The sequence below is a fragment of the Ceratotherium simum genome, chromosome 4, assembly GCF_057802395.1.
Source record: "Ceratotherium simum simum isolate JZ-2026a chromosome 4, ASM5780239v1, whole genome shotgun sequence".
NCBI classification, from domain to species: Eukaryota; Metazoa; Chordata; class Mammalia; order Perissodactyla; family Rhinocerotidae; genus Ceratotherium; species Ceratotherium simum.
In genome coordinates this window covers 30473697-30501124 of record NC_141903.1, presented here as the reverse complement: position 1 = coordinate 30501124, position 27428 = coordinate 30473697, and the positions used below count along the sequence as shown (strand labels likewise).

General features: G+C 35.9%; 1 protein-coding gene across 7 annotated transcripts in view; it reads left to right on the top strand.

Moving 5' to 3' along the window:
- Positions 1–24819, top strand: part of TCERG1 (transcription elongation regulator 1) — a 64841-nt gene extending 40022 nt beyond the window's left edge. For 6 of the 7 annotated variants that reach the window (XM_014794787.2, XM_014794785.2, XM_014794782.2 and 3 more), the window contains 8 exons: positions 8461–8579; positions 12950–13100; positions 17316–17480; positions 17753–17935; positions 19945–20124; positions 21059–21142; positions 22486–22586; positions 23748–24819. In XM_014794787.2, coding sequence (XP_014650273.2) covers positions 8461–8579; positions 12950–13100; positions 17316–17480; positions 17753–17935; positions 19945–20124; positions 21059–21142; positions 22486–22586; positions 23748–23949 — 1185 coding nt within the window. In that variant the 3' untranslated portion in view covers positions 23950–24819. Of the gene's footprint in view, positions 1–8460; positions 8580–12949; positions 13101–17315; positions 17481–17752; positions 17936–19944; positions 20125–21058; positions 21143–22485; positions 22587–23385; positions 23480–23747 lie in introns of all 7 variants that reach the window. The other variant, XR_001392509.2, reaches the window with a different exon arrangement.
- Positions 24820–27428: the final 2609 nt, after the last annotated feature.

Here is a 27428-nt window from a genome sequence, read left to right as displayed (position 1 = left end):
CTATTGTCTGCCGAACAGATAGGACCATCATTGAACACCGGTTTATAGCCTTCCTGACCGTTGTGTGCTAATCTATACTTATATATGTGTGTGTATTGTAGATGGACAACACTTGAAGACATATTTATGTCTCACACACACTACACACACAAAGTCCACATCTAAGTGGCATTTGTTAAAATGTCTTTTCATCATAAACTTAAGAGAAATGATGGACACTTCAGGGTCTGTGCTGAACTAGAATTGCCTTGTTACTGAGTTGCCATTTATTCTTATGATGATTCAGTGACACATATCATCTCATGGTGATTGCTTCTTCCTCTAAAGCATTGCACACTTCCAACTTAGATAATTTCTGAGTTACCTGGGTCACCCTATCACTGATCTCTGTAAAATGGTGAGTATGTTGAACCACTTGCTATAGTCCTGTTGAGCTACGAGATTTCATTTGGTAACAGTAGTGTCCATCTTCCATATTTATAATTTAATGGTTAGAATAATTCTCTACACAGTTTATGCCATTATGCATGTAGGTCTAAACATAGACTTTTCATAAAGAGAGGAAATTTACGGTGCCAGACATGTATTTTAGTGCTTGTAACAGAAAGGCATGACTTTTCAAATATATTTGCACCTGCATTTCAAGCATAGTAGTCTTTTTTTTTTTTTTTTAACAATTTGTGTTTGATGGTCTCATTCTCACCTGAGTTGATGGCCCTATCAACACCTGTAAGTTAGCCTTGATTCTTTACTTTTCCTCACTGCACATTTCAAGTCTATCAGCAAAATCTACCTCCAAAAACTTTTGTAAATCCAACCTCTCATTCACCATGTCCCGCACTAACACTCTAATTCAAGCCACCATGGTAAAATCTCATCATCTGTATAGCACCTAATTGATCTCCTTGCTTCCTTCCATTCTTGCTCCTGTGTAGTTATTTCTTTTCCCACACAGCAGCCAGATTAATTTTAAAGTTTAAGTGACATGGGTCGGCCCCGTGGCTTAGCGGTCAAGTGTGCGTGCTCCGCTGCTGGCGGCCCGGGTTCGGATCCCGGGCGCGCACGGACGCACCGCTTCTCCGGCCGTGCTGAGGCCACGTCCCACATACAGCAACTAGAAGGATGTGCAGCTATGACACACAACAATCTACTGGGGCTTTGGAGGGAAAAAATAAATAAATAAAATCTTAAGTTTAAGTGACAAATGAAGGCAGCGTTCCCTTGCTTAAAAACTGTGCAGTGCTTTCTGTTTCATTTGGGATAAAATTGAAACTCTTTTTCATGATTCTACATACACTTATTCCTACATACTTCTTGAAGCTCTTTGCTCACATTTATTCATTTTAGCCACAGTGGCCTTGATATGCCTTGGACAAACCAGGCACATTCTCGTTCTTGCCATTCCCTTTGCCTGGAATGTTTTTCCCCCAGGTGTTTGCATAGCTGGCTCCATCATTTCATTCAGGTACTTTTAATCAACTTATCTCTTTTCCTTCTTTACTTTCTTCATAGCACTTGTAGCTCTAATTATCTAAAATTATCTTGTTTATCATCTTTCTCCTCCTACCGCAGAAAATAAATTCTGTGAGGGCAGGAACTTAGTCTTGTGCATTGCTCTGTGTGTAGTTCCTGGAACAATGCTTAACCTAAACATCCCTGAAGAGTTACTTTAAAACTTTTATGACTTATTCTTCATGGCACTGAGTGTTATAGTTCCTGAATGAGTAAAATTACAAGTGCATATTGAAAACTAAAATTCTTTCCTAATTTTGGAGCCATTTTGTGAGCTGATGGTGTTACCTCCTTAATAGAGAGGAGTTACATTTAAAAAGAGAAGAAGTATCAAGCATTATTCTATTTTAAATAAAAACTCTACTTAAAGGTTCTCATGCTTTTTGAGTAGACTTATTTTCTTATAACTGGAGTGTAAGAAATGAGAGAAGGGAGAGGTTAACATTTGGAATTAATATATATATATTTTCAGTACATGAAGTATAAAACCAAGGAGAAACCAATAAAGTGGTAGGTTACATATTTGCACTTTGTAACTTCATATCTGAAATTTGTGCTTTGATTTTAAAAAACAATTTCATTGTCTTTTTTGGTTCTGTCCTTTTCTGGTTGTCTGTAGACTTATATATTTTTACATCGCTATAAAAGATGTATTTTATATAATCATAACCATAAACTTTAACTTACGATTTTCCTTATTTAATCTTGTTTTTGATAAAAGATCGCTTAAGGGGTCAGAAATGTTTTCATTTGTTTTGACAAATTTAAAAATGAATAACTTTTCAAAACAGCCAGACCATTTCCATGCAGGATGTTAGGCTCTGACGTAGAGAATAGTATGCTAACACTTTAAAAAAAAGTTGTCTGTTATCTTATTGCAAAAGTATTTTTATATAGTGTATATTATTCAGAGCTTTATAAGATTGACAGTGTTATATTACCAATATAATTACTCACAATTGTCAACTGTGCATCTAGGCCACTGTTTACCAAATCAGTATCAAATTATAAATTGAATTAAATTGTTGTGAGAACAAATAATGGTGACCTATTGAAAAGGAAAAACTATTCCTCTACACACTGAATACTTGGACATCAAATGTTTAGGTTTTTTTCCCCACATCAACCAGTTTTCTCACACCAGCTGGGTGCCCTACAGTTGCCTACAATTGCATTGAATTCTGACACTGTCTACCTGGAGTTAGCACCAGATCCCACAGATGAAGAGCTCAGTCCCACAAGACTTCCGCCACTTTAGATGCCAATCACAAGTAATAGGTCCCCAGGTTACGTACACTTCAGTTCAACTTGGCTACAAATCAGGGGTTTTCATGACCCCTTCCTCAGGTTTGATAATTTGCTGTAATGGCTCACAGAACTCAGGGAAACACTTAGGTTTACTGAGTTCATTATGTAATAAAGGGTACAGATGAACAGCAGATGCTGAGATAGAAAGGATGAGGTCTGGAAGGGTCCTGAACCCAGGAGCTTCTTTCCCATTGGAGTGAAGGTGTGCCAACCTCTTGGTGTCTGGATGTGTTTGCCAACTCAGAAGCTCTCTGAACCCCTTTGGTTAAGATTTTTCTGGGGGCACCATTACGTAGGCATGATTGATTAAATCATTGACCACTGGTGATTGGACTCAATCTCCAGCGCCTCTCCTTCCCTGGAAATTGGAGATGGGCTACAAGTTCCAACCTTCTGATCACATGGTTGGTTCCTCTGGCACCTAGTCCTCATCCTGTGGTTATCTAGAGGCTTTCCAAAAATCACCTCATTGACATAAACTTAGGTGTGCTTGAAAGGGGCTTGTTATGAATAACAAAAGACCGTCCTTTTCACCTTTATCTATTTCAAGAACAGGATAAAAACCAGATAGAACAAAAGATGCTCCTGTTGCTCTTATCACTTAGGAAATTGCAAGGGTTTTAAGAGCTTTGGCCAGTAGCCTGGACAAAGACCAAATATATATATTTTCTTACTATATCACAATATCACACACATACTTTTTGTAAACTTACATTTTGAAGAAAGACATATAGAAAAATCTAAAAATCGTAAGTGAAATTTCACAAAGTGAGCATACCATATAATTGCCTAGATCAAGAAATGGAAACAGTTGGGTGAGCCCGGTGGCGTACTGGTTAAGTTAGCACGCTCTGCTTTGGCAGCCCAGGGTTCGCAGGTTCGAATTCCAGGCACACACCGACACTCCCTCATCAAGCTAGGCTGTGGTGGCTTCCCACATACAAAATAGAGGAAGATGGGCACAGATGTTAGCTCAGAGCCAATCTTCCTCAGCAAAAAGAGGAAGATTGGCAATAGGTGTTAGCTCAGGGCCAGTCTTCATCACCAAAAAAAAACCAAAAAGGAAACAGTTTTGCAAGATGACTGAGTGCTAGGGATCTGTACAGCACAGTGCCTATATAGTTAACAATACCATATCATGTACTAAAAATTTTGCTCAGAGGATAGATCTTATGTTGTGTTCTTATCATACACAAAATAACAAAAAGGGCAGGAGGAACCTTTTGAAGGTGGTAGATATGTTTATGGCATAGATTGTGGTGATGGTTTCACACATATATATTTATTTCCAAACTCATCAAGTTGTATACATAAAATATGTACAGTTTTTTGTATGTCAATTATACCTCAATAAAGTGGTTTAAAAAAAGAGAAAAAATGTGGGACCGGCCCTGTGGCATAGTGGTTAAGTGCTCGTGCTCTGTTGCTGGCGGCCCGGGTTTGGATCCCGGACGTGCACCAACGCACCGCTTGTCAGGCCATGGTGTGGCGGCGTCCCATATAAAGTGGAGGAAGACAGGCACAGATGTTAGCTCAGGGCCAGTCTTCCTCAGCAAAAAGAGGAGGATTGGCGTGGATGTTAGCTCAGGGCTGATCTTCCTCACAAAAAGAAAAAAAGAGAGAAAAAACGAAATATTACCAGCACCCCAGAAGCCGCCTTGAAGGCTTAGACAATATAGTCCTTTAATATATATATTTTTATTATGCCTATAAAAGTAAACTTAACTAGGAATTGTGTTTAAAACATTAACTTTCATGGTATTTATTATAACATTTTGTGAGTTGATGTTATAAGAAAACAACTGCTTAAAATAGAGAACATAAAGCCAAGTGTATTGGGAAGCATGACACAAATAATTAGGAGAAATTGAAGCACAGCAGAACTTCTAATTTTCTATGAGATGTTCTTCTCGGAGTGATTCCTGACCTTGGTGTGGGATACATTAAAGGAGGGGATGTGAAGTTTTCGCCAGCTTCTCAAAAAAAAAACGTTAATATAAATTCACTTGGATTTTATTTATAAGGTAATACTTTATACAAGTAAGAAAGTATATACTGGGGCCAGCCCCGTGGCTTGGCGGTTAAGTGCATGTGCTCCGATGCTGGTGGCCCGGGTTCGGATCCCGGGCGTGCACCAATGCGCTGCTTCTCCGGCCATGCTGAGGCCGCGTCCCACATACAGCAACTAGAAGGATGTGCAGCTATGACACACAACTATCTACTGGGGCTTTGGGGGGGAAAAAAATAAATAAATAAAATTATAAAAAAAAAAAAGAAAGTATATACTGAGAAAGGAGAAAGGGATTGGAAACAACTGCTTTCCCCCTTCCATCAGCATGCAGATACTTTTAAATACCTTCTAAATATAGCATTACAGTAAACCATAAAACAACCTATATGCTTAGCAGCGGACTGGTGAGATGATTAAAGATATTTCGATACAGCCTTTAAAAATTGGTGGATATTATGGACTGACCTGGAAAGATGTTTAAGGTATTTTAAAGGAAACGTTTTTTGTTGTTGTTTTACTTTTTCCAAAGATGCGAATGTGCATATTTAAAGAGCCAAATAGTTCTATAAGATACGTTAAGAAAAATATTAGAGTGCTGCCCAGTGTTATCTTCCTGAAGATGTTTCTTCCAGAGCCTTCTGATTTGCTTCAGTTGGACTGATTCCCCTCTACACGTGATATACAGCTGTCATTTTTAGGATGACAGCTCTTTATCATCATCTTGGGGATTTCCTTCATCTCTCTGGGTTTTTTGGGGGGGTCAGGAGGGGAGATTAACCTGTTCCCTACATCATAAGTCTTTTCTTTCTTGTTTTACTCCCTTTTGGTGCATTCCATCCCTGTAATAGCTTCTTGAGAGAAGACATATAGGAAATAAATTTTTGAGGCCTTATATATTTGAAAATGTGTTTATTGTCCCCTTATTTGGAATTGTTTGTCTGGCTAAGGAATTTGAAGTTGGAAATATTTTTGCTTCGGGATTTTGAAGGCATTGTTCTACTTCTAGTTTTCAGTGTTATTTTTGAAGCCATTCTGTTACCTGTTCCTTTGTATGTGGACCTGTTTATTTTTCCTTCTCTGTAAACGTGGGATCTTCCTTAGTCTTTAGTGTTCTGAAATTTCTTATGTACTCTGGTGGAAAGGCCTATTATGCTGGGCACTCGATGGCCCTTTCAATATGGAAACTCATATCTCTCAGTTCTGGGAGATTTTCTTGCATTACTTTTTTGATTTGCTTCCAACTGTTTTCTTTATTTTGTCATTCTAGGACAGAGAATTTACCCTTCTGGGCAGGTGCTCAAGATTTTCTTACCTTTCTCTTCTGTTTTCTACCTCTGTCTTTTTAAACTTTCTGGATGATTTTTCTCACCTTTATTCTGTAACCCTTCAATTATATTTTTCATTTCTTCTGTTATCTTTTAATTTCCAGGAGTTATTGTTTTGTTCTTTGAGTTTTTCTTGTTTTATGGTTTCAGTATCTTTTCTTAGTTCTATGAGATCACTTAGGATTTTCTTCTTTTACGTTTTCATTTTTCTTGCATAGTCTGTTTCCATTAAGTTTTTTTCTATTTTGGTATCTATTTTTAATGTTTTTCTTAGATGTCTTGTTGACCCTGACTGCTCATGATTAGGAATAAGGCACTAAAACACTGTTTGGGAGATCTTAGCATCTGGGTGGGCTCTCATGATTGTGGGCTTTATTTTAGAGCAGTGGTTCTCAACCAGGGGCAGTTTTGGTTGTCACAGCTGAGGGGGAGCTGCTGGCATCAGTAGCCAGGGATGCTGCTAAACATTATCTGGCCCAGAATGTCAAAAGTGCTAAGGTTGAAGCTATAGCATCCTGCTGTAGGATGACTTAGGCTGGTTTGTTGAGAATCCACTGCAGCAAATAATTTTTAGGCTGGTCAGATTCCTGATAAGGACTTATGGTCTCTTGCCTGGAGGGCACAGTTCTTGCTGCTTTGTTTCTGAGAGAACTGTGTCGTAGTATTTGGTGTGTAAATGTTTTCTTAATTCCCTGTGTTCTCAGTCTGGTATGCCTCATTCCTAATTCATGTTCCCGCCCGCAGTCCAGAGATATTGTTTTTCCTCAGAGCAGGGGTCAGTAAATTTTTAACATAAAGAGTCAGATAAATATTTGAGTCTTTGTCACAATTGTATAACTTTTGTTGTAGTGCAAGAGCACCCATAGGTATATATAAAGGAATAAGCATGACTGTTCAAAGAAAGCTTTATTTCGGGGGCCGGCCTTGTGGCTTAGTGGTTGTGTGTGCACGCTCTGCTACTGGTCGCCCGGGTTCGGATCCCGGGCGCACACCGACGCACCACTTGTCCGGCCATGCTGAGGCAGCGTCACCACATACAGCAACTAGAAGGGTGTGCAACTATGACATACAACTATCTACTGGGGCTTTGGGGAGAAAAGGGGGAAAAAAAAAGGAGGAGGATTGGCAATAGATGTTAGCTCAGGGCCAGTCTTCCTCAGGGGAAAAAAAAAAAAGGAGGATTGGCATGGATGTTAGCTCAGGGCTGATCTTCCTCACAAAAAAAAAAACTTTATTTATGGACACTGAAATTTGATTTCATTTAGTTTTCATGTGTCATGCAATTTTCTATTGTTTTTCTATCCAACTATTTAAAAATGTCAAAACTATTCTTGGGCTGTATAAAAACAGGCAGCAGGCTGGATTTGGCTAGCAGATCAGGATTTTGCCAACCCTTGTGCTAGAGAATAACCACTTGCCTTTTACTCAGCTTCAAAAGTGGCGGTTTTAGTAAGTTGGCGAGGGGTGTCTAGTGATTGAACTGCGTCTTAAACAGCTGTATTGTAGCTGTACTCTACCCTCGCTTCCAGGTGTCTGGTGCTACCAATTCCTGAGCTGTTTGAGGATTCTCTAATAAAAATAATTGGTTCCTTTGTTTTCTTGACTGCTGGTTCAGGGTCAGCTTTCTCATGTCTGCCAGATCCTTTACTACTTGTCCATCTGCTTTTCTACTTCAGAGTTGCTGCTTCTCTTTTTCTCAGTTCCCTGTTCTTGTTGGTTTATGACTTAAAAAAAGAAAGTCTTCTCCTGTCGTTTTATTGGTGTTTGAAGAAGGCAGGAAATAAATGTGCATGTTCAGTTCGTCATCTTGACTATATATTATTAAGTGGGGAAAATATTATAGAATAGATGTAAAGCATGGTTATATTTTGGTGAAAACAAGTTTTAAAGAGGAGCTCAGAAATAAACTATAGATGCCAATGCTGTTAATGTTTTTTTCTAGAAGAGATTTGGGAGGACTGTGATTTCTCTTAAACATTTCTAAATTGCTTGAAATTTTTTTAATAAATGTATATTCAATTTGTGATTAGGGAAAATAAAAATTAAAGGGGCTTTTAACTTTTTTCTATATAGGAAGGAAGCCTAAGCAGAGGGCTGTATGCGTGTGTATTACTGTCAGCTGAAGCTTTAGAAGCAGACTTGCTATAGATAATCTGCATATAATTGAGTTACCTATAATTAATATATTTTTCCCATTATAGTTTGGACAAGGATATTGACTTAGTATTTTTTTATAAATTCCATAGTTTGGTAGTTAGATTATATGAAAGACTAACTTGTCAAATTGGTTTATTTTTGTGATAGGTATTTGATCAGTATGTAAAGACCAGGGCAGAGGAAGAACGCAGGGAAAAGAAAAACAAAATAATGCAAGCCAAGGAAGATTTCAAAAAAATGATGGAAGAAGCCAAATTTAATCCAAGGTATGTGGGTCTTTACTGTCAAATATCAAAATATGTACATATTTTCTCCTAAGATCAGTTAAAAAAATACATTGTGTGTGTGTGTGTGTGTGTACATTTGATTATCATTTCGAAATTTTCTAAGTGTCTAGATTGTGGTTTTGTCTGATGTTTTCAATTGATTGTTAATATGTATTGAATATATGTAATGGCCTGGAGACAATGAGACATTTTAAACTTACATGCCTAGCATTATAATAACAATAATAGCATCAATTATTGGATGTTTTATGTGCACTTAGATATATGTATGAACTTACACTTATAGGTATACATATATGCACCTAAAGAGTGTGTGTGTGTATTATCTCATTCAGTTTTCAAAACAGTATGATTTAGGTACTCATATCATACCTATTTTACAGATAAGGAAAGTAAGATATAAGTAAATTGGGTAACTTGCCCAAGGGAATGTGGGATTTCAGCTAGATTCCACTGTTACACAGAATAGTCCAGGCAGGGAGAATTACTTTCTCATTTATGGCTTAGTTGTGACAATAGTGATATTAGGTTGTTCTTAGAATGTGGAGAATTTCTAAAACTACAGGGTAGAATTGGAGTCTGTGGGCTAAATGGCACTTTTTATAAAAGTTGATCTTGTTTATGCAGTTATTTCTCTCAGTGGAGGTAGGGAAGACTGATACTGTTTGAGAAAGTATATTTGGTATTATAATTTCATATTTGAAATTGAAGAGAAGCCTGCCGTGGCATTAGTACAAATTTCAGAAAATAAAACAAATAAAAGTATTTGTGGCTATGAAGAATGTAATAATCTTCAGGAGTTAATAGAGTTTCAGACTCTCCAGGGGGTCTTGGGCTTTTTCTTAATCAAAAGGGTGAGTTCATGGGTCAAAATAGTTGAGACTGGGTTATAAAAGACATTTTGAGAGGCAGTTGAGGACATTTGAACATGGATTGGTATTACATATTAGAGAATTAGTAATTTTCTTGAGTATTGTGGTTATTGGAGGAAAAAGGATTTACTCTCAGGAGATGCATATTGAAATATTTATAGATGAAGTCTCATGATGTGTACAGCTTATTTTCAAATGATTTCCCAAAACATCTCTATTTATTAAAACCCTTTATGGGTCTGGGAATAATTGAGATTCCAAAGAGGTTTCCCTTTTGCTGATTTGATGAACTAAGTCTTGCTGTATCACAGTACCCTACTTATGTTCTTTTGGGGCAGATAGAATTGTTGGAGTGATCTGAAATATGCAGGTTACTTCAGAAAATAAAGCCATCAGGCACATAACTGGAAGTCTTAGCACTTGGGGCATTGTGTTGTATTGCTATATTGATACATTTAATGCTAACATAGAGATTAGGATCAATTTTAGTAAGTAGCAGAAAACAAGGAGGAAAAACTTAAAATTGAGAAAATACTGTCCACTGACCTAAATTTCTCTTTGAATGGAAACCTAATTTTCTGTTGAAAATACCACTATCACAAAACTGTTTAGTAGAGTTTGTAGATATAAAGAACTGGAGTTTATTCCAAGGGTAAGAATTGACTGGTGAGAATTAACTCTAGTACCTGTTTCTTCTGTGTCTTTTTTCTTTTTTAATGGAAATTTCAGGCACCTCCTGTGTTCAACTCTTGGTCACTGTACTCTTCCCTGTCCCCTACCACCAACCATTTCCACCCCTCACCCCCGCAAAAAAAGGATTCTTATACCATGTCTGTTATAAAGGAGTAGTTTTTGGAGTTAAGGGATGAGCCATAAAAACACCTCTATGGGAATCTAATGTTAAAACTTCATTTTAGTCTGCTCTAATAAAAAAATACTATTTTACCTATTATAAGTAATATAAATAATTGAATAAGTAATTGTAAATAAGTAATTGAATTTTTACTTTCACACATTGATTTTATGTTTTAAAACAAGTGTATTCTTTAATCATAGTAATAATTGCTTTTTCTATCTTGAAATTATAAAGTAAGATGCTTAATTTATCATGAAAAGAAAACAGATTTAGTGTACTGCATGTGATCCCTTTTCTGGGATATGCATTTTTATTTTACCCTAAAATTTTATTATGGTTACATATCTGTTGTTCAAACCAGGTTTGCAATATATTCTGTTGTTAAAAATGTTGAATTAACAAAATTAGATATCGTGAGTAATATCAGCTGCATATAAAAGATTATTAGAGTCTGGCTTTGGTTAGCAAACCTTAAAAATAGCAAATGTTGGGCTGGCCTGGTGGCTTAGCAGTTAAGTTCGCGTGCTCCACTTCGGCGGCCTGGGGTTCACAGGTTCAGATCCTGGGCACGGACGGACACACTGCTTGTCAAGCCGTGCTGTGGCAGCGTTCCATATAAGGTAGAGGAGGATGGGCACGGATGTTAGCCCAGGGCCAATCTTCCTCTGCAAAAAGTGGAGGATTGGCAACAGATGTTAGCTCAGGGCTAATCTTCCTCACCAAAAAAAAAAAAAAAAAAGCAAATGTTAGCTGTAAGTGATACTCCAAATCTTCAGTTGATGTTTTAAATTCTAAATTTTGAAGTTAACTAGCCAGTTTTTTCTTTATAATTAAAGTTGTAATATAGTCTGTTTTAACACTTAAAGAATGTATTTTATTTTTGCATTGAAATAGTTTTTAAAAGAGAAAATAAGATTTATTTTTCTCCTCTAAAAACATGTTAAATATGAGAGTGTTTATTATAAGAGTAAATTCCTATTATGTAAGGTGACAGCTTCAAATACTGAAATATATCCACATATATGAAAGCTTTATAAATGTCTTGTATTCATGGAAAAACTTCTTTTTTTATAGCTAGCCTCATTAGCCCTCATAAGCCTGATCTTTTTATTTAGCCTGCTTTGCGTTTGCTCAGCCTTTTGGATCTGTACATTGATGTTTTTCATCAAATTTGGAAAAGTTTTTGGCCAGTATTTTTTCTGCCCTGATTTACTATTTTCTTTTTTATGATTCTTGTTACACATACGTTAAAGTGTTTGGTATTATTTCACATGTCCCTGAGACCGTTCTTCCCCTTCCCCCAATCTTTTTTCTGTGTCTTTTTTTGATCAGATGATTGTTAACTGATCTAACTTCAGGTCATTGACTCTTTATTCTGTTTCTCCTCTCCTGTCCAGCCCATCCAGTGAATTTTTCCCTTCAGTTAGTTTTAGGTTCTTTTTTCTGTTTTCCATATTTCTGCTGAAACTCCCATTTGTTCATTCATTAAGACCATGTTTTTAATTCTTTGACCTATTTTTCTTTAATTCTTTGAATATAATTATAATAGTTTTAAAGGATTTGTCTACCTAGAACAACACCTGGGCATCTTGGGTGCAGTCTCTATTGACTTCAAAACTTTCTTTCTGTAGATCACATTTCTTTGTATGTTTAGTGATTTTTAATTGAGTATTAGAAATTGTGGGTAATAGGTAGAGACTCTGAAGTCTATCTTCCTCTGAAGAGTGTAGATTCTTGTTTTAGCAGGCAGTTCAGTTAGAGGCTGATCACCTTAATTTTAGGTTTGATTTTATGCTTTGTTAGTATGGACCTCAGAAAGTGGAAGGTGTTTCTCTCAACCCCCCAACTTTATCTCCCTTGTGGATCTTTTGTGGGCTTTGTTGTTCTAATACTGTTCTTTTTCCAGCACTACTCCATCTCTAGTATCTGTTTTTTGCTGTTAACCACGTAGCAGCTTGATACAGGGAGTGGTCTTTCCCTGCTGTCGTACAGCTCAGCCTTGGCCTTCTACTTTTGGGGACTCCCTGTGTGGCATTCTTCTGGAGTACTCTCTGTAGCTTCTTCCTCTGGCATTTTAGCACCCAAACTCTGATCTTTGCTCTTTCTAGCTCATTGAAACCACTGTACTCTGCTTGGCCTCTAGCTCTCTGTACCTTGGGAAATTGTCCCAAGGCAGAGGGCAATGGGGCTGACCTCATTCTTACTCTGCCTCTTGTCCACTGCTTGACATTGGTTGCCTCATATGTTTTGTCCCTGTTTTATAGTTGCTTATGGAAGGAGAGCTGATTCAGTGAGGTATCACCGAGGCTAGAAGCAAGACTTAGCCTCATCTTAGGGTGGAAATAGATGAGCTCTTAAGTCTCTTGAAGCACACAAATTCTTTGCTTTCTGATGTGTATCCCCCCAACACCATGCTGATAGTGTACAAATCTCTAACCACATTTTGATCCTTTAGCCCTTTTGACTCCTTTCTGTAGCTTATTTTTCACTGTTTAGGCAAATGTTGGTACTCAGTGTCTTTTTGGCACATATTCTTGCTGGAAAAATGGTATCTTCTGCTATACCTTTCTACAAGCAGAAATAACTCTATCAAAGTTAGCACACTTGCCGTTTTGTTACAGAGCTACTTTTAGTGAATTTGCAGCCAAGCATGCTAAAGATTCAAGATTCAAAGCAATTGAAAAGATGAAAGATCGAGAAGCCTTGTTTAATGAATTTGTGGCAGCTGCAAGGAAGAAAGAGAAAGAAGATTCGAAGACCAGAGGTGAGAAGGTAAGATGGTTTTAGTTCCAGTGGTGTGATTGACGGGAGTGTGAATGGGAAGGGGCTAAGCTGGTGCTGTGTTTCTATTCTCATTCATGGGCATAAATAACAGGACCCATATTTACTATTTAGCCTTTTAACTTAACATTTACAATTGTTTATATGTGTGTATTCTATTACTTTACTTCCGTAATGCTTATTTTAGGAGCTTTACTAAACTATATAGGTTTGCTTTACATTTTATTAATATTAAGATGCCCAGTAAAACCAGAACTGGTTGTTAGGCCTGTGTGTCCACTGGTGCCTGCTAAGTGCCTGCTAAGATTTCAAGATTCTTTATAGATGATAACATTTAAATTTCAAAAAGCTTCTTTATCTTTTTTGCCCTCTAAAAGATAGCATTTTAGTGACTTTCTAATCTTTTAGTAAACATATCTTACATATAAATTATTGCTTATCAGAATTAAAGGTCAGCTGTTAAAGATTAATGAATTCCAAATGTCATTTGATAGCAGTGTCTGGAGTGGAGAGGAGCTCACCACTGGGGAGGCAGACTGGTAGGGAGAAGGCACCAGTGGTGTGTGAACCATTAAAACATGCAGCTACGCTCCTTAGTGTCCCTTTATGCTTTGTAAATGGAGAAAAAGAACCTCTGAAGCCTAATCATTCTTGACATTTACAATTGCCTATTATTCTAGAAAGTTAAAATATTACAAATTCTATTGAGAAATGTTGTTAAGGAAGTAATATCACTCTTGTTGGGAAGAAGCCTCTTTCGTTTAAAATAGCAACAGTATTAGGTGAAATAATTTTTGTCAGAAATGTCTGAAATTTCCTGATTATGTGATTTTTTGGGGGCTTCAAAGTAGATTTTTCCAGAATTATTTCACTATTAACTTTCTTTTGTAAATGATTATGCTTCTCAGAGGAAATGTGCAAAATTGAGTTCTACATAAACATTTTATGTATTGAATTAGAATCATCTTAATGAATTGTTTGCTACTTTTGACTTTTAGTAGTAACTTACTTGATTAAAGAAAACCAAGTAAATAAATGATTGATATTGTATGATTGCTTTTATACAAATTGAATGTTTTTCTCTTTGCATTTGTAACTAATGTTCTTTTTCTGAACATTTTTTTGTAACTATTTTATGTATTCTGTTTTATAACAAGTGGATAGACTTTACAGTTTTGTGCTGTGCGGCCTGTCAATCAGTTCAGTCTGACAGCTGTCAATCACTGATACGCAAAGTATTATGGGATTTCCTAGTGAGGAAAGAATTGGTATCTCTCTGTTTGGTGACTTTAGCCTCCCGCAGTTCCGGTACTTTACATTTTTTTAGTCTTTTTCCTTATGAAGTGATGAGAGTTGTGCCCAGAATGTGTTAATTAAAATAAGAAATTAAATAGACATTACATCTAAATAAACCTAATGTGTTCATATTTATTGTCTTTTGATTATAGAATTTTAATTCTCTACGTTAAGGTTTGGCTTTGTACCATTACTAAATTAAAAAAAAAATAAGGCAGGAAATTACTAAAGTGAAACTTTCTCAGCCAATTTAAAGAATGCAAAATCAATTACTAACTAGGCTATGAAAGCAGAAATCTTTAAAGTAAGAGTTTAAATATAGTATATTTTATATTCACATTCTGAGAAGTTTCTGGTTAATGAAGTTTTATCACTTTATGACATTCACTATATGTTTATTCTTATGAAGTATATTGTCTATACTGTTTTTTTAAGTCACATGTTAACTCTGTGTAATTGAATCGTGAGATCAGTACCAGTAGCATGCTGGTGTATTGGAGTTTCTTTCCTGTTCTTATGATTCTCTAACTGGTCTTTGTAGCATTGAGATAATTGAATCAATAGCTGAATAGTAAAAGTTTAAAAGTAATTACTTGGTGGGTCAAACACCTGCAAAGAACGCTGACTTTTGGTGAAGTCCTTTTTTTTTCTTCAGTAGGCATTTTCAAAATAAGGGTATAATCATCATTTTCATGTAGCTTTCACTGGTAATTTTCCATTTTATAAAAAATGTTCCTAAAACACTACTTATTTTTACTAGACTGTTTTGTTTGCCAAAGTAGCTACCCTCAAGTTTTTGTTTATTTTACTATAATTTATTTATTATTATAACCAATTTTTATAAAATTGTGGTTCAAATAATTTCCCTTTTGGAACAACACACTTGAAGTTGCACATAATGGAGTTAATCCTCTTATGAAGTTGGCATTTTTCTCTCTTCCCTCTCTTTTAAATTTCCTGCTGAACAGGTTAAGTATTTTTGTTATGGTACATTAGGCTAAAGAGACTATTTCTCCCTATTAAACTGAACAGCCTAGATGGTAAGATACTTGGATATTTGGAGAGAAGAAAATAGGGAATATAGGGCTTTGAATTGCTGCTAATGGTAATTGACATTTTTTGACATTTGTTAAATAATTTTTCTCATACAAACAGCAGCTTTGGTAAGCCATTTATAGCCTGTCATGGTGGTATTCACAGTGAAAGGAAGTTAAAGTTTAATTATAGGTGAAGTTCACTTTGCTTATACATCACACATTTTTAAAACTGTTTGATAATCCTTACTGTATAGGCTTCAAGTCTAACATTTGAAAATTGTTTTAAGTTAAATATAAATTCCTATGGCTTAGAAAGATTTGTATTTGATACAGCTTGCATGTTTTATTTAACATAAATTTTGTAAATTTTGCCTTCTGCTTATCGCATACATCCAGGAATTTGGTGTACATCGTGTCAGATACAAAGTAGACAAGATGAACAGAAGAGTTATGTTACATCACTACATCAAGTAGTTTCTTTATCGCTATCTGTGAATACTGAGTTTATGAGTCTTTCTCATTAATCCAAACAAGGTCAAGAGCCAAGTTCATTAATGGAGAAATCCACAGCAGATTGGCTTGTGTCTTTTTGAAAATTCTGTAATGCAGAAATTCTGTTTCTTATGCCTTACAAGTATTTTCCAGAAAGGACATCAACCTCCCTTTTTAATCCTTTAATGGAAAATTGAAGTTTTAGGGGGAAGTGAGAGGACTGGAATGGACAGAAGGAATGATTCATTTATTTTGTGCCCACATATTTTAAATTGTGATTCCATTCCTAATTTCTCATTCCCTTGGTCAGGTAGGAAGGCAGCATTTTTAATCCCTATGGGGAGGAGAGGTTCTTGACATGGTCAGAATCTTCTGTTGAAATGATTTTAGCTACTTCGGGTTCTTCCTTGGTAGAAGTAGAGTACAAAATGATTTCAATGAGACTAAATTTTAAAACAGGTCCTTAAAGGTGCATAAAAATAAGTGCCTCATTTATCCCTTTCTTCTCTTGTTTAAAAAAATAAAAAATACAATTTGGAAGTGGAGTTGTAAGTATTGTATATGTTGACACTTAAGGCTTAATATTATTTATTATTATTATTATTAATAATAATAATATTAACATCATACCTTTGGTGTGATGTTAATAACTTGGTACTTGATTTGTTAAGAGTATTATTTCGTTAACACTCAGTTATTCTGAGATATATACTGGTAAAGGCATATGTTTAATGGCTAAAAAGTACAGAATATCTGAATGTAGTTTTCTTAATGATGATTAATTATAACCATAGAAATATATAATTTTCTTCTATATAAGGGTACAATCATTGCTCTTTTTTTAACCAAAATATAAAAATTTACCCTATTTTTTCTGTTTTTAGACATTTGACAGTATAGTTTCAGGTTTATAATGAATAAGACTTGGTATTTGTGCTCAAGTATTTCTAAATTCCCCTATTTAACAAACAAAAATTTTATATATATACTTTTTTAAATAAATCATTCTTACCATCTGGATGTTAAAGTATTTTACTATTCAGTTCATAAGGCTGAATCTTAGCTAAAAATAAATGCAAATTCATATTCCTTATAAAAACATGGCATTTCTGAGATCATCACTGGAGAATATGATTTATCTTGAATTTGGTAGATTTTAAATGAGAACCTATAGGTATGTTGATTTTTATATTTCCCATAAAAGAGCAATTCTTATATTCTTTTTTACTAAAATTTATTCCACTCTAAGTGCATTTAAAAAGTTATTATTCTCATCTTTAAGGTAAGTGAACATTTTTTTCTAGTTGTAAACATTTAGATATGAGGAATTTCTCATGGCACATTGTTTTTCTCCCATCCCACTACCTGTTTTGAAATACAGATTAAATCGGATTTCTTTGAACTATTATCTAATCATCACTTGGACAGTCAGTCTCGATGGAGCAAAGTAAAAGACAAAGTAGAAAGTGATCCACGTTACAAAGCAGTGGATAGTTCGTCAATGAGAGAAGACCTTTTCAAACAGTACATTGAAAAAATAGCCAAGGTACCCATTGTGTTTACTTGTATTGTAACCATTGAATAATAAAATTCTTAATTGCATTATAAAGGTATTTGCTGCTCTTTGGGGTTTGGAATTTTTCTTGTTGGTATTCTTAATATAAGAATCTCTAGCAGTTGATATGGAAATGAGGTACATTGTTTAGGTATATTCTTGGTAAAAACTAGGTTTGAAATTTTGTATTTGGCAAACTAGTTATTCTGTGGAAACATATTGATGCAATCGGTAAGAAAGATAATGTAATTTCACTTTTACAGAATTTAGACTCAGAAAAAGAAAAGGAGCTTGAAAGGCAAGCCCGCATTGAGGCAAGCCTTCGAGAAAGAGAAAGAGAGGTTCAAAAGGCACGTTCAGAACAAACAAAAGAAATAGATCGAGAGAGAGAGCAACACAAACGAGAAGAAGCTATCCAGAATTTCAAGGCTCTTCTGTCTGACATGGTATATATTACTCTTTTGATTTTTTCCTCTAAAGTACTGGATACTAGAAATCCATTATATTACCTCATTGGTGAACATTTTATATTCTTTAACTTGACTCTGAGAGAGATAATTTGCTAAGTTATTTATAAAGCGTTAATTGAGTACTTGGTATTAGCATCATTAGAATAGGCAAACCCTAGATATTTAACATTTTTCAGATGTTAGATGTTTTGTATATATAAAAATTCATAATCTTTTAGTCTCAATGCTTTATTTTTTTATTGTTCTTGATGGAGGTCATCTTAAGTTATTACACACTTACATGCCATAGTAATAAATGAAGCATGCTGAACATAATTTAACCTTTTTCTTGATGATTTAGGGTCATCATTGTGATGACCAGTTATTGTACACGTAGATTGTATGAGATGTAGGACTGGAGGTGTACTGACCCCAGAAGATACCCTGGAAATTTCTTGAAAATCCTTCTGCATTACCCAGGGTTGTTGAGGTATGTAGGGTTTTTTGTCCCTACAGTGAGTGAGTGCCCCCAGACCGCTCTCCTGTTCTACTTGTTTTTGCTTCCCCCTTCTCTTGGACACCTTCTCTCCTACTGTTTCTTTTCTGTCTTTCATGGGTTTCTTCTCACTCCTGTTGCTTCTTCTCATTTCTTTCCTTGCTTCTGCTGATCTGTTTTCAATTTCCTCTTTCTGTTCTCTGGACAGTTACAGTAGTTCCCGAATTTCTCTCCCTGCCTCTACTTTCCCCAAATTCATCTTCTTTATTGCAATCACAGAAATCTTTGTAAAAGGCAAATCTGATTTTGTCACTCTCCCTGTTGCTTGCAGAGTGAAAGGTCTCCCTACTCCCAGCAGTTGCCTACATTTCAAATTAGTATAGTATAAAAGACTATTCGTTCCTTGACTCCCCCACCTTCCTATTACCTTATTCCCTTTGGTTCCCTCACTTGCTCCCCATGCTCTAGCCTAGCTGAACTTAGCTTTAGTGAACCGTACATTTAGTGAATCTTACCATTGCTCATGCCAATCCCATCACCTAGAATGCTTTTAAACTTCCCACTACAGTGGCAAAGTTGATCATTTTTTAAGAGCATGCTCAAATACCTCTTCTGTGAGGCTGATCCCGACCCATCTAAGCAGATTTGACCTCACTGTTCCTTTTACCAGCGTTGGGCTCAGCATACACTGCTGCAGCACTTACTCCATGTTATTGCAGTTATTTGCTTACATGTCTGTCTTCCCTAAACAAAGCGAGCCCTTTGAAGGAAGGGATAGTGTCTTATTTATTATGTGTTCCTAGTGCCAAGCGCAATGTTTACCTGACAGCTATCTAAACTATCTGTATACTTGATAAGTGTTGGTTAGATAAATGTTTTTATATTTTTCTTCATTGTCTGTCTTTTCAGCCTCCCATATTTCTTAGCATTGGCAGCAGTGTGACTTAACTGGTAATGCCATTACCAGCAGTGAAGCATTCCTTTCTATTGGTTGGTGAATCAGCCAGCCCTGTCTTGTCTTCTATTATCTTGTCTTCTTAACCATGTTAATTCTTTCTTCTGTTTGGAAGTGTCACTTTCAGTATGTAATTGATAAGTCCCAATTTGAGCTCAAGATTTGTTGAGGTTTTTTTCCTTCTGTGAACTACTTAGTACTATAGTAAGACAATGTATTTCCTCTTTTATCCGTATCCAATTCTCCTAGTAGAATTTGATAAGTTGTTAAATAGAGTACCTAAGTGTATTATTAAAGTTCTTAGGGACCATAATTGATGGGAGATACCTTCTCGTCATCCTTGCCTACCTCTAAACCCATGTTTGATAGCTTACGTGAGCTCTGGGAGGTAAGATTTCTGGCTTAAAGCAGATTTTCAGTAACTTCTTACCTAAAGTGGAGTCACCAGAAGCTTTTTTTAAATGTATCATTCCTAAACTAAATAAAAATGAGCCTTTTATTGTTGAAATATGAAAAGATAAGTCTGTTTGGTGATAGATACAGTTCTGTTTTTAGGTACGTTCTTCAGATGTTTCATGGTCTGATACTCGGAGGACTCTCCGGAAAGATCACCGCTGGGAATCTGGATCCTTGTTGGAAAGAGAGGAGAAAGAGAAGCTTTTTAATGAACACATTGAAGCACTTACCAAAAAGAAGAGGGAGCACTTTAGGCAACTTCTGGATGAAACTTCTGCAGTAAGAGTCTTTTTTTTTTTTTCCTATTTTAATCTAGACGAATCTTCTTTAATAAATCCAAAAAGTAAAACATTGATATGATTTTTAGTGTCATGGTCTTTTGATCCATTGCTGGAATTCATGACTTTTATGACACTTTCTTCTCTGAATTTTTTTTTTTTGTGAGGAAGATCAGCCCTGAGCCAACATCCATGCCAATCCTCTTCTTTTTGCTGAGGAAGACTGGCCTTGAGCTAACAGCTGTGCTCATCTTCCTCCGCTTTATGTGAGACACCGCCACAGTGTGGCCTGACAAGCAATAAGTCAGTGTGCGCCCGGGATCCGAACCTGGGCCGCCAGCAGCGGAGCACGCGCACTTAACCACTACGCCACGGGGCCAACCCCTGAATTTTTTTTTTTATTAAGTAAAAGCTTGATGGCATTCTTACTATTTAGAAATTACTTCCTTTTGCAGTTTTCAAATTTATATCTGCTCCTGGAGTAATTCAAAATGTCCTTAGCTGTGTGTGATCATGGATCACTCCTAATGATAGATTTAATAGATTCCTTCTTTTGCTCCATTTTCAATTGGTACCATGGCCCCCTTGTTTGGCACTTTGTACGCTCTGTTGTCCAGGTTTTGCTCCTGTTTATCTGCTCTCTTTTTGGTGATGGTTTCTTCAGAATTTATGATGTTACCCATGGAGATACAGGGTTTGCAGGTGATTGTCTTAGGCCACCTTGAAAGATGGCCATGAAAATAACTCTTGTGGCAAGCCAACAAACAGAAATTGCATTAAAGCTGCTTCCCTGTCCCTAACTAGTCCAGTTACACTTGGGCATTACAAGAGATCTCAGGTCAGTGTGTAATATTATGTCCTATATGTGCTGCAGTTTGACTCCCTCAATATGAGTGAATTGTATTTATGTTTTTTATTCACTTGTCATTTCAAAGATTACCTTAACATCCACTTGGAAAGAAGTAAAAAAAATCATTAAAGAAGATCCTCGGTGCATTAAGTTCTCCTCCAGTGACAGGGTAAGTGGGGTTTGTCTGAGATTTACTGTCATTTTATAAATATTAATTGGGTGCTTGATAATCAGTAGCACTAATATCTTGGCCAAAATGAAGTTGGTGGTTTTAAGTGAATAACTTCAGTGTATGAGAAATAAATCTGAATTTCAAGTTTGTATTTTTTTTCTTGTACAATATGTGAACAAGACAGCACAATAGAAACTTTAAAAATTTAATACTTGGGGTTAATCCTGTGTTTTGGGATCTTAGAGATTTAATGAAGCTATAGTTTTTGTTTATTGTATAGTCAGGTCCCACTAGATAGATATATTCAGGCTGGCGGTTCCTCCCAGGCTATCAAAGTGCCTCCTAAGTGACTCCTAAGCCACGCTAGCAGAACACCATAACGTGATCTCGTTTTTATGTGCTCCAGAAACTTTGGAGTAAAGGAACCTCGGGTGAGTGAAGTCTGTAGAAGCTGAGCCCTGTTCTGGTGCACTCTGACTCCTGTATAGGAAACAAACTCACCTGGGGTCTGAAATAGCAAATGATGTCAAGGAAAGTGTAGCTTCCTAAAGTCCATTTTATCCTTTGGCCTTTCACGTGTTCTCCCTTCCCATCCTTCTCCTTTCCTGGTTGGTTTCTCTAGGTCTTGAGTCCAAAAACTCATAGATCTAATATTCCTTCCCCCTCGTACCCTATTAAGTTGGATTTTAGATGTGTGGACCACAAAATATACATGGCTAGGAAAGAGTGGTAGACTGATAGCTGAGAGAGCCAGTCTCAGTTTCTAACTTTCTGGACTGTTTAGCGTTAATAATAAAGTCTTTGTTTTGGCCCAAAGAGTTTATACCTATCATTACTATTCCCTTACTTGAAAAGCTAAATGCTCAGTATAACTGAAGTTCTGAGTGTTATCTTATAGTTAGTGTATCTATAAATTATACTACATTAGTATCTTTGTGCTTGAAGATACAAATGCAGTCTGCAGGAAGTGCACAGGGTAGGAAGTGCACAGTTAACCCTTAATTTCCATATTTTTAAGAGTGTCCAGGAGGTTGTTATGAAGAATAAAGGACATATCTTCCTAAAACCCTCAGCACAGTGTAGCACACATAGTAAGCCCTCAAGTTTTAGCTACTGCTATTATATGGTTTCTCATTCTTGCTTTCTTTTTGCCTTAAAAATGTACATTGCAGATTTTGCATTTTAATGAATTTTATATGAACAAAAATATACCCTATATTGCCTTTTTCTTTTGCAGTTTTTATGATGTGACTTAAAAATTACTGGTTTAATAAATAATTGATATTAATTTTGGAATTAGTGGATTTTTTTTTTTTTCTAATCTTACTATCTTTTTGCAGAAAAAACAAAGAGAGTTTGAAGAATACATCAGAGACAAATACATCACAGCCAAAGCTGACTTCAGGACGCTTTTGAAAGAGACCAAATTTATAACATATAGGTGTGTGTGGTGAAATACTTCATATCAGCAGTCATTGTCTTTACTAGTTCTTACTCTAATGGCCAAGGCAAACTTTGCATTCACACACATGTTGACATTATTAATTTTTAGGACTAAGAAGCCAACTTTTATCAAAGGCCAAATACAGCCCGTATCTGTCATACCTTTTTTTTTTTTAAAGAAAGGGCCCAGATGTCAATTCTTATTTTGTTACCCACCCATCCAGTTTTTTAAACATACTTTTGTTTTTACTTCACTGCTTTTTTAGGAGTTCCTTCAACTATATAAGAATCGCATTTCATGAAGAGACTTTTTAAATAATCCTTCACTTTCAGTTATCATTGCCTCCTCTGAAGACTTCAGTGTTGTTGAACCATTCAGCAGCTAGAAATCATCTTATTTGAGCTCAGCAAAAACAGTTTTTCTCAGAGGAGAGCAGTTTGCTGGATACTTTTAAATAAAAGTTTTAAATGATAAAATCAGCTTTAAAACAAGATTTCTCTGTAACTTACCCAGTAGTTCCCCACCCCAACAGTTATCATCAGGAAAACAGTTTTACATTGCTTAGCAATCAATATGCAGGAAACCATTTTTGTTTCATGCTCCAGCTTTTCTTCTTTTAAGAGAAAAATTTCAAACATCTTAATGAAGGGTATGTGCACGGGAGGATAGATAGTGCTGAGGGTGTGGTTTTTAGGTATTTTGTCATTGGATTTTTTGGTCAGGATCCTTAATGTTTTGCATCAGCTTGGGCTTTTAAATTAGATGTGAAGTAAGACTTCTTTCTACATTTTTATAGTTAATTTAGTGAAAGATGTGAAAGTGAAAGCTTGTGAAAGATGCTGGGATTGGCAGCCCCGCAGACTGAAGTCCTCTGTTCATCCACAGAACAGGTACAGCACGGGCAAGATTTACCCACCCACCCTCAGCCCTGATCTGGAGGGACCACCAGTAGGGGTGGGAGGGTAATTCAGCTTCTGAGGCCCTTTCACTCCTTGGAGTCTTTGCTGAGGCGACTTACAAAGGTGACCACTGCAGTGAAATTTTTCTTAAAAAAAAAAAATGGAAACACAATTAGGAACTAGATGGACATTTCCAGCTCATTTCTGAAAGACCTAGGAACAGCAGTCAGTAATTCTTGGACTTCTTTTCTTCTTTCAGATCCAAAAAGCTAATCCAGGAATCTGATCAGCACCTGAAAGATGTAGAAAAAATTTTGCAGAACGACAAACGGTATCTAGTACTAGACTGTGTGCCAGAGGAGAGGCGTAAACTGATTGTGGCATACGTGGATGACCTGGATCGCCGGGGTCCACCCCCACCTCCCACAGCGTCAGAGCCCACAAGACGATCAACAAAATAATTCTCAATACTCTTCCACAGGGGTATCTATTAATTCAAAACGCTTGCATGAGCCAATTTTCAGGTTTTTACATGTATGTGCATTAGTCAAACTATTGCAAAACCATCTGACGAACAGAAGGAGAAGCATTCGTGAACAGTTTCTGAACAGAGAACACTTTGGAAATATTTATGCTTTTCTTTGTGTGGCATGACTGACATACATACTCAGATATAGGCTGTCTCTAGTAAATCTAAAATCTTGAAGCTAAAAATCATCCTTTTACGAGGTGTGGAAGTCAGTGACTTTGGTGACGTTCTTTCTAACAGTGTTATACATGCAAGACGTAAGAGCATTTGTGGTTTGAACTTGCAAGATGCAAATACCACAGACTCCAAGAAAACCTAAGTTGGGGTTTGTTTTGTTTTGATTTTGTTTTTTAAAGCGGGTAAAAGAGAAAACACTGAAAATTGAATTCTTATCTTCCAGAGGCTAAGATTATTATAATGGACATACTTTTACCTTTGTCTCTAAAGAACACTTTAGTTTTATTTGTTCACTTATGTGCTTTGATTATTTCCTCTGAATTATAGGCCAAGTCTTGTTGTTTAGCCTAAGAGAAGATTTATTTAGTAATTTCTTCTCAGGTGTGGAACCATGGTCATAACTAACATGTTGGCCAGAATAGGACTGCTGGTTAAACACATTTTTATTCACCATTAAGTGATCTATCAATATTCTGGATTAGACAACAAATTACCTTTCTTGGGTGTTCCCTGTAAACTATACTCCTGTTTGAATGTTAAACTTTTGTTTCTAAAGTTTAATTTTAAGATGTTTGAATGTTCAGTTTATGTATTTGAACTACAATAAACCAACCCTTTTTATATATGTGGATTGTATATGATTATTGTTACATAATTTATAAAAACTTCTTTTAAACCTTTTCTTAAAAGCAGCAGCAAATATAATTTGGCACAAAGAAAGTTGACTTTCAGTCTTTCAATCTTGGATGTCACATAGTTTTTAAAGGCTTGAATATTGGGCCGGTCCTGTGGCATAGCGGTTAAGTGCACGCACTGCGCTGCTGGCGGCCCGGGTTCAGATCCCGGGTGCGCACCGACGCACTGCTTCTCCGGCCATGCTGAGGCCGCGTCCCACATACAGCAACTAGAAGGATGTGCAGCTATGACATACAACTATCTACTGGGGCTTTGGGGGGAAAAAAAATAAATAAGATCTTTAAAAAAAAAATAAATAAAGGCTTGAATATAATAATAAATTATTTGCAGTATAAAAGGGAAGGAATTTGTAAAGAACCATTTTGGTGCTCAGTCTCTTAGCAATATCTTATTGCTTCATAGCAAGAAGATGCTGATTTTTTTTTCTTTTATATTAACATATTGATGATTAATGTCTTTTTGGCATCCTTTTGATGTGTCATGCACATCCCTACCATGAATCTTATCTTTGAGTCCCAATTGCTCTTTCTAGCATTACCTCCCTAGTTAAAAAATATCTTCATTTCATTCCTTCATAGTCAAGTTTCAGAGTACTACATAAATAAAATGTTTAAGAAAAATATGTTAATAGGATAGTTTATTTTTCCTGTTATCTCACACCTACTCTGGTTGCAACAAAGCATGCAGACACACATCACACACACACAAACACATTCACGTCTGTGTTACTTAGTACTTAGCTTAAGTATATTAAGTGCCACAGAAATGTGAACTCTGTATGTAGAAACCTGGAACTGATTATCTGACTGAGGTCTTAACGTATAAAATTGATAATTAATAGGATATTTTTTTCTCCTTTTTTGAAGTTTATGAATTCATTGAGTGATTTTTAAGTTTTATGAGGAGTGAAACTGAGTGTTTGCCAAAAGGAACACAACTATTATAGAAATATGACTGTCCTACGAAGGTGAGATTTCTAGAATGCTTTCTTTTGTTATTCTGAATTCCACATAGTATTGTTTGCTCACTATATTCTGTTTCTCACAGTAGAAAAGTGTGAAGAAAATGGTTTCGTGGTATCTATTTTAATTTCCTACTTTTGTCATAAAGTATTTGGGGTTGATCTTATAAGGTGCACATCAAACTTCTGTGCAGATTTCTTTAAGGGATCAAGTCAGAACTTTGTGTATTAGGTTCTTAATGAAAGGGTCATTGTAATTAACACTGTTTTTCAATATCTGCATCTTGATTTGGTGCTTATCAGCAGACTCTTTAAAGATTCATTTTATCCTGAGCCCTGTGCCCGTGTTAAGGTCTGACCTCCCCATGAAGCCCCATTGTGCCAAATGATGGTTTTGAAAGGAGCATTCAAGACAAAGACAACTGTAAGTCTCCAAAACTATCTGAAGTAAAACGTAGTTGTTTTATTTGTGTACAAGTTAACATGTCAAACACTGGAAGCTTACATCGTACATTTACTGTATATAATGAACATAAAAATCTTTAATTCAAATAGTTCATCACAGACACTTTTAAAGTTAATCCCTTTGTATAAGTAGAGTCTCACAAAACAATATTTTGGATACTTGGGTTAAATTGTACTTTGATCCTGTGAACATTAAAATAAAATTTGTAATGAACCAGGTGAAAAGAAAACAGCCCTATCTTCTGTGTTAAAAAAGCAAACCATAACCATTTATAAAAACAAAAAACAACCCAAAAAACCCACAGACTGAACATTTTTTTAAAATAAAAATTTTGTCCACAGCATAATTTTATATTTCAGATTCTCCATTGCTTGCCCCAAAGGCAGTTTTTTTCTGAGGGAACCCCTCAGTGAAAATACCCCAGGAATTCCATTACAAAGTAATCAAGAATCATGGATAGATGTCCTTATTATATTTAATAGGGGAAGAAATGTATCATAATCATTATGTTTTATTGGGTATGCTTTACCTTGCTGTAAAATGAACAGTTATTGCCTGTTATTCAAATTATACTCGTAATATGTTTGAGAATACAACATTTAATTTTATTGCTTTTCTTTCTGCACTGCTCTTGTGCTTTTTGTTTTCTGTCCTTAGCCAAATTCTGTGTTGTGTCAATTGGATTTTCTCTTTTTCATACTGATCTCCTTTTTTTTGCTTGTTACTCTTGATTACCTCTATAACTGAAAAACCCTGAGGTATTTTAAAAGTTGGGCCTGGTTCAAGTTCAATGTTATGGATATATTTAATATCATTTAACAAGCAAGATCATCTCTATTTCCCCTTTATGTTTTGAGGGCTATCTTCAGTAGTTAATACCTCCATCATTCCCCATAGCTTATAGTGGATCTTTAGAGAAAAGAGATATTGGAACATATTGGTTTCAGCTTGTAGAGGAGTTACTGTTTCCTGCATTTGGAAGAGTAGATAATTGGGAAGAGAAAGAAGGGTAGTTTTTAAGTTCTTTCTCCCTATAAAAATAGAGAATATGGTGTTAAGCTGCTAAAATCCTCAGGCTTAGAAACTGAAGACTCACAGAGGTGTCTAGAAA